Source organism: Mus pahari, chromosome 3 (genome assembly GCF_900095145.1).
Source record: "Mus pahari chromosome 3, PAHARI_EIJ_v1.1, whole genome shotgun sequence".
Lineage (NCBI taxonomy): Eukaryota > Metazoa > Chordata > Mammalia > Rodentia > Muridae > Mus > Mus pahari.
The window spans coordinates 155,499,378-155,510,714 of record NC_034592.1 but is presented as its reverse complement, the minus strand read 5'-3'; the positions used below and the strand labels follow the sequence as shown (position 1 = coordinate 155,510,714).

General features: G+C 51.6%; 1 protein-coding gene across 1 annotated transcript in view; it reads left to right on the top strand.

Annotated features, from left to right (window-relative positions):
* The window catches only part of Zbp1 (Z-DNA binding protein 1), a 5,844-nt gene extending 1,419 nt beyond the window's left edge, over nt 1-4,425 (top strand). Inside the window, exons 2-4 of the mRNA XM_021194877.1 lie at nt 1,018-1,254; nt 2,347-2,535; nt 4,251-4,425. Of these exons, the coding sequence (XP_021050536.1) occupies nt 1,018-1,254; nt 2,347-2,535; nt 4,251-4,354 (530 nt within the window). The 3' untranslated portion in view covers nt 4,355-4,425. The remainder of the gene's footprint in view (nt 1-1,017; nt 1,255-2,346; nt 2,536-4,250) is intronic.
* The last annotated feature ends 6,912 nt before the right edge of the window (nt 4,426-11,337 follow it).

Here is an 11,337-nt window from a genome sequence, read left to right as displayed (position 1 = left end):
GGATAAGCAGACAGACAGACGTGCTGAAAGGCAGACTCATGGATAAGCAGACAGACAGACAGAGGTGCTGAAAGGCAGACTCGCGGATAAGCAGACAGACGTGCCAAAAGGCAGACTCGCGGATAAGCAGACAGACAGACGTGCTGAAAGGCAGACTCACGGATAAGCAGACAGACGTGCTGAAAGGCAGACTCATGGATAAGCAGACAGACAGACAGACGTGCTGAAAGGCAGACTCGCGGATAAGCAGACAGACGTGCCGAAAGGCAGACTCGCGGATAAGCAGACAGACAGATGTGCTGAAAGGCAGACTCACGGATAAGCAGACAGACGTGCTGAAAGGCAGACTCGCGGATAAGCAGACAGAGGTGCTGAAAGGAACAGGAGGTGGAACTTGCGGAACCCTCCGGGTCAGACATGGAGGACGCTAGGTAGCTGGCAGGGGTGGAGGGCTCTGGGAGGAAGCCTTCTGGAGTTGGCAGGCATCTGGAAGACGGCACCGAGCCTGGGGTAAAGAGCTGAGCTGGGTTTTCAGGACTCCTGCTCTATCAGGCCAGGGAAGGGAGCCTCATTTCTCTTATCTGCTGAGCTCCTGAGCTGGGAACAGTCACGCCTTCAATGTGGGTGCCGAGCTGGAGAGAAAGGAGCTCCCTGGCCAGGCTGAGAGACCATCGAGACACCAAATAGGGACTTCAGGGTCAGACTTGGTTTCACATCTTTCTCTGTTGCTACATCGTCCAAGACCTGAGGGTTCCTATCTGTTTGGGTTCCACATAGTATACAGGGCAGGCTGTATACTACTTTACCATTTGGCCACCCAGACATCTAGTTGTGGGGCGAGGGGCCACCTGACTGACACCCTTGCCTCTGAGTGGTGTCCTCGTTCCTGTCTGCTTGGCCCAGGTCACGGGGGCCTTCTCTGCTCTGGGGGCATGAGAGATCTCCTGAGGGAGCCCAGAGCAGGTAGCCCCTGGGGACGAGGCTTTACCTCAGCTCTTCTCTGTGTTCCTCCCTGAGACAATCTGGAGCAACAGATCCTGCAGGTGTTGAGCGATGACGGTGGCCCTATGAAGACAGGCCAGCTGGTGAAGAAATGCCAAGTGCCCAAGAAAACCCTCAATCAAGTCCTTTACCGCCTGAAGAAGGAGGGCAGAGTGTCATCTCCAGGCCCTGCAACATGGCAGATAGGCGGGGCTGCTTCCAGAGATGGGGCTCCTGCAATCCCCGAGGACTCCAGTGCCCAACCTAGCCTTGGTAATCTGTCATGTAGGCAGAGCATACCCCCCCACACACACATGCACGCACACGCACGCGTGCACACACACATGCATGCACGCACACAACGCACACACACACATGCACGCACGCACACGTGCACACACACATCCACGCGTGTGTGCGCACACACACACACACACGCATGCACGCACGCACATGCACACACACACACACACACACACACACACACACGCACGCACGCACGCGCGCGCGCGCGCGCGCATGAACATTAAGAACCATGAGGCTTGGCTTCAAATCTAAGCTTGGCCATCCCCTTCTGTCTCTTGATTTCTTCTGATCAATGGAGCCTAATGCAAAGCCTAGGGCTGATACATAGTAGGTGTGCAATAGACATCAGCAGTAGTGAAGACACATTCCAGGCAATAGTTACACGGATAGTGAGGGCTGATGGGTAAGGATTCACTTGGAGCCTTCAGGTGAGTTTGAGAGCCATCAAGAAGAAAGGACCCACAGTGCCAAGTGCTGATGCGGTCCCCAGGGCTACCTTGCCTTCATTCAGCCTTCAGATAGAGACAGGAAAGGAAGCAGCCTCAGGACCTCAACCTTCAGCAGACAGCATCTGTGACCCAAGCAGACAGGAGGTCCTGGGTCCCAGCCTAATGTGCTGCCCCCAGCTCCCCTGAGAAATTATTTCCCGTATTTAGTGGAGCAGGGTATCTCCCATCTCCAACGGACACATCCTTCTTTCAGCCCCAAGACCCTAAAGAGATGTAGGTGCAGCTCCAGAGGGCCCCGGCCTGCGGCTCAGTGCACCCCATGGGCCTCCCCAGACTGCTGAATCTCCACAGGAGTATCCGAGGCCGGACTCACTGTTAGAAGAGAGGCTCTAAATGGCAAGACATGGGCTCTGACACCCTTGTGCCAGACTGAGCCAGCTTCTAGGGTGAGAGCTTCATTTGCCTGGTCTCCAGATGACCACTGTAACCAATGCCATCTTATCACCATGTCCCTGGGCTTCCTAAGTGTCCCAGGCCACAGCCAGTAGGTGGTGGGCTGATGCAAGCCCAGGACGCTCTTCCCACTAAGCACCTGCCTCCCACCTTGCAGAGGAAAGAATAATAAGATTCCTGGAAGCCAATGGGCCTCACAGGGCGCTGCCTATTGCCAAGGCTCTGGGAATGACGACAGCCAAAGAAGTGAACCCAGTCCTGTATTCCATGAGGAATAAGCACCTTCTGACCTATGACAAACAGATGTGGAAGATCTACCACTCAAGTCAGGAAGGCCAAGAGACAGGTATGAGAGGGCAAAGTCAGTTTGGGGAGATCAGGTTTCAGGTCAGGAAGGTCAAGGGACAAGATTAGGTCACCTAGGGTAAGGTTGAAAAAAAAAATCAAGGACGGGGATTAGATGGCGTAGGGCCAGATGTTTGTTTGTTTGTTTGTTTTTTTGATTTTCTTTTCAATTCATGTATTTTATTTTATTTTATTATTTTATTTTATGTGTGTGAATGCATTAGGCAATTAGCACATGCATGCAGTGCCTGCAGAGGCTAGAAGAGGGTGGAATTGGAGTTATAGATAGCTGTGAGCCGCCATGAAGGCGTTGAGTCCTGGATTCTCTAGGAGAGCAGCCAGTGCTCCACCTACTCAGCCCTGTCTCCAGCCTTCGGGTCAGATTTGACTGATTCCCTTTAGAGAGGTGTTCCAGGAGGGAGAGTTGCTGCCAGGATTAAGGAGGGAGGGCCGAGCAGCTGCTGGTCTCGGCTGGTAAGGGCCTGCCTGCCTGCCTCATTCACAGTGCCCATAGGGTCTCCAGCTATTGGAGGAAGAGCGACCCATCCAAATCTTTAATGAAGTCAGTGGAATCCGACAAAACATTATACGTAGAGGAATTTTAATCCAGAAACATGGCTGCTTTGACAAGGGATCACGTCCAAAGACCTTCTGGGTCTGTGTGGTTTGGCTGGAATGCAGACATGCCCTTAGTACATATCTTTAATCCCAAACAATTTAGGTAAGGTTAGTCTGTAGCACACAGTCATGTCTGAAAGGGATGTCTAATTGAGGGGCAGACCAAGTGACAAATCAGAGAAAGACTTGACAGACTGAGCTAGAGCTAGAATAAGCCCAACACTCCGGAGAAAATCTAAGAGCAGCATAGGGAGAGAGGATGCAGTCAGCGAGCTGGGGGTTGAGTCAGTTGGGAGTCAGTGCGGTGAGCGCAGGGCAGAGGAGCTGAGTTCCTTCTGAGTTCAGTGCAGGTCAGCAGAGGCGGCTGAAGCCAGAGGATGAGAAGGAGCCGGGAGATTAGAACAAATTGCCAGTTGTTTGAGGCAAAGCAGAATAATTTAGTGAGAGAAGCCAGACTGTATCAGTCAGCTTGGAAAGGAGTTTTGATTCAGAACAGCTGAGTTGAACCGGCCAGCCAGAGTTCAGAAAGAACTAGAAAGGGTGAGCTTATTCAGCAGTGAGCTTACAAGTCTCCTTATTACATCTGGTAAATAAAATTTACATTTACACATAGGAGGTTTCTTCTAGCCATCTCTGAGGAGAGAGGAGCCTGGGCGTCAACAGAGAAGGTTCCGGAGGCTGCTGAGGGCAGAGATGCAGAAAGTCTGGAGAGAGGGGCACACTGGGATTGCTCAGCCTGGACACAGGGGTCAGCCTGAATTTAGTAATGACTCTCTGAGAACACTTTGCCCAACTTGGGGGTCTTAGTCACTTGAAGAAGGCAGGCAAGACAGTACAGGGCTCTTATCTCAGCATTTAGGAGGCAGAGGGAGAAGAACTTCAAGTTCAAAGCTATCCTAAACCTCAAAGCTCCCCACAAAACCCAAGTTTAAAACAGGTAAATATGATTGTTTAAGGAGAGGGCTGGGCTGGGCTTGCCGAGATCTGTGGGGGTAGCAGTGCCAGCTCGGAGACCTGGTGCTCTCAGGAACCCCCACCACCCCCAATGTTCTTTTTAAAATGTATTTTTTTCTTTTTCTTTTTCTTTTTGTGAAACAGTCTTACCGTGTAGCCCTGGCTGTCCTAGAACTCACCATGTAGACCAAGCTGGCCTTGAACCCACAGAGATCTGCTTGCTTCTGCCTATTAAATTCTGGGATTAAAGCACCACTACACCTGGAAAAAATATCTTTTAAAGCCAGAAAAATAAATGAACATTTAAAGAACGCATATCTAAACTGTTTCAGCCCAAGTATGCTCATTGCCTTTCTTTCTTTCTTTCTTTCTTTCTTTCTTTCTTTCTTTCTTTCTTTCTTTCTTTCTTTCTTTCTTCCTGTCTGGATAATCTCGTGTCACTGAGATGACCTGAACTTCTGATCTTCCTACTTCCATCTCCCAAGTATGGGGATGACAGGTGTCTGTCCCCATGCTGGGCTACTTTAATTTATGGGGAAAGGAGTTCACAGATGTGCACGAGTCTCCATTAGGAGCAGGCATTTGACCCTGTGACATATGGTGCAGGTTCTGGGTTTGGCTGGCGTGAGTGAGTTAGTCTCTCTCTCTCTCTCTCTCTCTCTCTCTCTCTCTCTCTCTCTCTCTCTCATGGTTCTCAGCTTTTGGAAGAAGTGACAGTGTGGAAGCTTTTNGTCTCTCTCTCTCTCTCTCTCTCTCTCTCTCTCTCTCTCTCTCTCTCTCTCTCATGGTTCTCAGCTTTTGGAAGAAGTGACAGTGTGGAAGCTTTTAAACAAAAGGTCCTATCCTAAATCTTCAATAATGTCATTAGAGTTCAACCAACCATATGGGGCATTTTCTAGCCATTGCTGAAGTGAGAAGAGCCTGGGGCTCAGCACTGAGGACTCTGCGGGGCTCTGGCATCAGGAGCAGGGTAGGGAGAGAGTGGGGGTCTCCACCATCCCCCCAGGGACACACTATGGCTAGGACACACAGGTAGAGCGCCTGCTACAGGGATTTCAGGAGAGGCTCCAGCTCTGTCCATCAAACATGAGGATGGAAAGCTGTGGCCAGCTGCAGGCAGCTCCTGAATCTTTCCTTGCACCCTCTTTCTCAGGCCCCCAGGATGGGGTATGGGCTCATGTGTCAGCAAGCTCCCAGGGAAGTTCAGTGCTGTTGATAAGAGAGCCCCCTATGTCTTCAAGACAAAGAACTCAATGGAATATTATTCTGTAGCTCATTCTGGAGTCAGACAAGAGTCCCCTACGATTATTTGTCAGCACAATCCGATCAACATGATCTGCCAGCAAGGAGCCAACAGCCACATCTCCATTGCCAATTCAAACAACATCCAAATTGGTCACGGGAATGTCATGTCAAGAGGGAAAGCCTGTGATGAGCCAGGTAAGAGGAGGGTCCTGGCTGAGGGAGACTGAAAGGGGACCTGGTCTTCCAAGGAGAGAGCAACTGCTTCACCTCCTCAGGCACGCCTTAGGCACAGCCTTTCTCAGAGTGAGACCCAAGGACCACACCGCACCTGCACTCTTGCTAATTCTGCTCCTTCTCAATGAGATCAAAACCTTTTGTATGAGAATAATTTGACTCCCTCTCTCTCTGCAGGACACAGCGAGAGGGTTACTGCAATTCTCTGCTCTGAACACATTCCTGTCTCTCAAATTGTGTCATGAAAAGTTGGGGTCATCTTACACTCAGTGGCTTCTTATCTATGTAACTATGTATCTATTTATCTATCTACCTACCTACCTACCTACCAACCTAAATGTTTTTGTATGACTTTGTGTATGAGCATGAGTGTGTTTGTGTGTGCATGTATGTATGTGTGTGAGTTTGTGTGTGCATGTATGTGTATGTTTGTGTAACTGTAACTGTGTGTGTGTGACTATGTGTGTTTACTGGAGCCTATTCAGAAGCAGAAGATGATGTCAGGTGTCCTGTTCTGTCACATCCCATCTAGAAAGGGTCTCTCACTGAACCTGGAGCAAGACTTGCAGACAGGAAGTCCCAGCGAACCTGTCTCAGTGTCCCCCGGCACTTGGGGTGCGGGTGCACGCAGCCAGGCCTGACTTTTACATGGATGCTGGGATCCAAACCCAGGTCCTATGTTTGCAGGGCAATGCTCTTACCATTCCCAGCCAACCCCCAGCCTCAGCATCCTGGTTTTGATGCAAGTCGGTGCTGTCCTCTGTAATTCGCATAAGGCTTAGAGGGTGTGGGGCCACCTCACAATCTATCCCTGTCAGCCATTCATTCACAAGAGCAGCATCAGTCCCAAACCCAGATTCTCCCCGTGCCCTCTGGAGAAATCTGTTCTATTGCAGGCCCGTTGCCCCCACGTGACTTCCCTGGTTTTTATGGCCCCCCTTCCTGTCTGGCTATTTTACTTAGGGGTGTTAAACGGCTCGACATTTTTCAGATTCAAATGTGTTCGAAAGTGTCTGCGTTCCTTAATTTGAAAATCCGTAAAAATAAGACTAAAAACTGAGCACCCGAGAAATAAACACAGCCAGGATCCTTCTCAAGAGGGTTGGGGGACATAGTCTCCCTCGGGGGGCCTTTCCTTTGATAGGGATCAAAGGTTGAGGAGACCCAGCCTCAGGTACCCTGAGAATGCAGATTGTCTGACTCCAGCTGCTTCTGGTGCTGGGCCTGTGAACAGAGCGGATCTGGAGTCTCTAGCAAATCCTTAATTCCCTTCCCTACCAGGTCTCAGGACCTCTCACCCTCTACCCGTGCTGGAGGACGCCTCTGCTCAGGACACGCCCCCTAGTGCCCACGGAGCTCAGCACATCCACACGGACAAGCCCATGCTCCTACAAGTGCAGCTTGGCAACGGCAACGAGATGAGCCTCATGGGGGAAGCAGGGGAGCACCCCGCTTATAGCTTTTCTGGCAGCCCCCCAGGTATGGTGGCCTCCGTCACCCCCACAATATCTAGAAAGAACCCGGAAGTCTGAGTCTCTGCCAGGAGAGAACCATGCCACAAAACTCATTTCTGCCCTGAGAGGTATCTCTGAATAGCGCCAAGGTTTTAAATCTGGGGTCCCCAGGCTCCCAGCACCCACGTGTAGCAAACGACAGTCAGCACCTACAAACAGGAAGGAGGCTGAGTGGGCGGAAGCCGGGTCATAGGGGCCGCGGAGGCCTGGATGGTGACCTAAGGAAACGGAGAAGGAAGCCAGTAGCGAATTGTTATAACAGTGTCCCGATGACACAGTGACTCCAGGACCCTCCCTGCCAGAGGCTTGCCAGCAACTGTAGATTCTTAGATGATCAGAGGTCTCAGGGGGACTAACAGAGCTAAGTGTCTTCAGAGAGGAATTGGTCAGTGAGCCAGAGTATAGCAGCGGGACCAGCAATCAGGACTCTGTGGTGGCCTTCTGTGACAGTTTCATAGGGTGGAGGGAACCTGCATGTAAGGGGTTGGGAAAGCCATGTATGGACATTTCCTGACTTTTGAGGGTGAAAGTGAAGAGGAGAATGGGCGGGCCACAGTGTCATGGATCACAGTCACCAGGCCCAGGCAAGGAACCCTTTAGGGAGCCATCATGGCTGCTCCCAGAGAGGAAATTGTGAGCCCTGCCATCAAGGAAGCTCTGTGAGAGAACTAAAATAAGGAGCCAAGAGGGACCTGCCAACAAACTGGGGGGAAGGGTTACAAGTATAAAAATAGCAGGTGCCAAGACCCCGAGGGGAGAAGCATAGGGACAGGAGTCTGGGAGACAAGAGGGGCCCAGGGGGCTAAAGCCTTGGTGGGTACCCGCCAGGCCCTTTCAGAGCCCGGAGGCATGTGTAAAATGTCTCCATCTTATTTGAAATGAACTGGGAGACATGCAAGGTGTGACCAGAGGTGTGTGGTGTAGTATTTAAGTCTTCCTGGGCCATCGAGATGGCTCAGTGGGTGCACACACTTGCTGCCAAGTCTGATGACCCCAGTTCGAATCCGCAGGACCCACATAGTGGGCAGAGAGAGCCAATTCCCACCTATTGTCCTCTGATTTCTATACACAGACACACAGAGGCAGAGACACACAGACAGAGACACATCAATCAATCAATCAATCAATCCATGTGCTGGGAGTATTAGGTCTCCCATAGGACAGCTTGGGAGCAAAGCCCTGGAGTGCATGCACAAGCAGAAGCTCCTCACAGTGCTTGCGGAGCGAACACCCCTGAGGAGTCTGCAGGGTGCATTCCTTTTCTCCCTGCCCCCAGGGACAAGCACTGAAGCCACTCCACCCAGAAGCTGCCCGCACACGCCCAGTGACTCCATGCTGCCCACCTCTGAGCTGAGAGCTCTGGCTCTGGGAGACAGCAGCCCCCAGACCACAGAACCTGTGCTTGGAGAGCATGAAGTCCAGGACACAGAAAGCCATCAGACACAGGACTGAGGTGAGGAGAGAGGTGGTGAGGGCGCAGGCACAGGTGGAGAGGCCTTTGGGACTTTTTGTGGCTGTACACAGGGCCTACACCAGATTTCAGTTGTGATTCAGGTGTGATATTTTCCCTGGCAAGGCCAAGTATCAGCAACTTGGTTCCGTACTGACTCCAAGATCATCCACACGCCAGTCTCTCAATGGATTCGCTGTCTAACAAGGATATTGGGGCAGGGTGGAGACTTTGGGAAGTCAAAGAAAATGAGTCACTGAAGACGTCAGGGTCTCATGCGGTCCAGATTGGCTTTGATTCACTTTGTCACCAAGGGTGACCTTGAATTCCTGATCTCCTGGCCTCCAATCCCTGAGTGCTGGGATCCTAGGCATGTACCACCAAGTCCAGTTTATGAGATGCTAGGGAGAAAACTTCATGCATACAGGGCTTCATGAATGCCTCACAAGGGCTACCAATGCAGCCCCAGTCCCAGCTTGAGCCGTGCCCCTTCCAGTCTCTCTAGTCATCTCTTCTTTCTGCCTTCCCAGCAAGCAATGGAGCTGTGGGACCATAGGCTGACCCCTCTGCCACTATGAGCCAAGCCAATCTTTCCTGCCTCAAGATCAATCAATCGATCAATTGTTCAATCAATCAATCAATCACCCACATGAGCCGGTTCTAACACACCCGGATGCTCACCCGAAAGGAAAAGTCAACACAGAGAGATCTGTGCATATCCATGTCGACTGTGGTACTGTTCACAGCCGCTAAGAAATGGAGCCGACCTTGCTATCCAGTAGTAAAAGATGGGTGAGTTGGAGCATGCACACAGACACAAAAAAATACTGAGGCTGTCACTGGCTGGAAGAGGATGAGACCAGAGACCACCCTATTGAATGAATGAAAGTCATCTTAGAAAGACAAGGGTCACATTTTCTCTTTTGTGGCTCCTAGACTTTAGATTTAGAAAATCATATACACAGATGTGACATGAAAGTGCATGTAACACCAGCCGGGAATGAGGATGGGGCATGGGGAGGAAAGGTAGGGTCACAGCCTTGGGGGGGGGCACACCTGAGGGGGGGTCACAGTCTGGGAGGGTGTCACCACCTAAAGAGATCATCACAGCTGAGGGGGGTCAGGGCCGGGAGGGGGCATTGCTGGATGCACTGTACTTTTATAAAAAAGTGTACCCCTGAAACCCAGGCTAGTGTTTTAGTCAACTAAAGATCATCAAGCCACTGAGAAAATGGATTTAAAGAATTAAACCAGAGGCAGGCAAGATGGCTCCACAGTAAAGGTGCTTGCCCCCTGTCACAGTTTGAATATGCTTGGCTCAGGAAGTGGCACCGTTAGGAGGTGTGGCCTTGTGGGAGTAGGTGTGTCACCGTGGGTGTGGGCTTAAGACCCTCACTCTAGCTGCCTGGAAGTCAGTCTTCCACTAGCAGCCTTCAGATGAAGATGTAGAACTCTCAGCTCTGCCTGCCTGGATGCTGCCATGCTCCCCCCTTGATGATAATGGACTGAACCTCTGAACCTGTAAGCCAGCCCCAATTAAATGTTAAATCTGTTCGCAGCCATAAAACCCTAACTAAGACAGCCCCATGACCAGACCCCAGGTAGGCTATTGCACCCAATTGATGCTCTACACAAAGCTGAGGGGCCTGTCAGTCTCCTCTGCCTTTCACTATGAAGCTATGAGGCATCATTTTAAGGAGAGCGCCTCACTAGACCCTGAATCTGCCATCGTGACCTGAGTCTTCCAGGATTCATGCACCGTGAACAACTTTCTTGCCATCATAACCCACCCGGCTTAGGGTGTTTGGTCACAGCAGCCTGATGGGCAAGGCTGTTGACCCACTCTCTTCTCTCTCAAGGGCCGCCAAATCCTCTTGACCTCTCTAGAACCCCTCCCTTCTATCTCTGACCTCACTGGATTCCTTGGCTGAACTTCCAGGGCGCAAATGGTTCCCCCGCCTCAATCCTTGGCCCTGTAGGAGTGATTGGCTGGCTGATGTGTCAATCAGCCAGCCTTGGCCAGTCAACGGAGAGACATCATTTACTGTACGCCAGATATGGCCTTGGTGACGTGACATCATCAGATGTAGGGTGCATGGTCACTAACGCTTCCCAAAACCTTGGGGTTCTGAGTGCTGGGAGAAGAGCAGTGGGGCTTTGAAGATGGAGGCAAAGAGGAAGAATCAGCTAGCCAGAGGCGGCTCCTGAGTGGGCCAAGTACCTCTCAGTGCGTGCACGTCACGTGTGGCCTCCAAGTGCTGCGCACATTCTCCCCCTTTGCTCTGCTGCACCTAGAAGCTATGCCCTTGGGTCAGTCTGTCTCGGTGTGTGTTGGTGCCGCTCAGCACAGGGTAACAGGGAATCTTGGTGTCCTCCCTACCTTAACCATGCCTAAGATGGGTCACAGGTACCCATACGACACTCCAATGGGATGGCCCGTTCCTGCAGGGAGGGCTGGGATGTGGCGTCTGGTTCTCCTTCCAGCGACTCCTGAACCAGAGACTAATCCTGCACTTGTCTGCCAGGTAACCCAATGGCTCTTAGCACTGAAGCTGGGACAGTCACGGCAGCATGTCCTCTCTCCTCTCCCACACGCCCATGACCTCTCCTGTTCTCCAGAAGTTTCTCAGCTCAGAGAGGCCCTGTGCCTCAGAAGCCTCTGGCCACCTTCATCCATTCCGTGCACTATTCTCACTATTCTGTTCCCACCAACACTGCTGTCTCCGGCCCCACCCACCCTGCATTCATATTCTCTCCCCCTCCCTCTCCCTCTCCCTCTCCCTCTCCC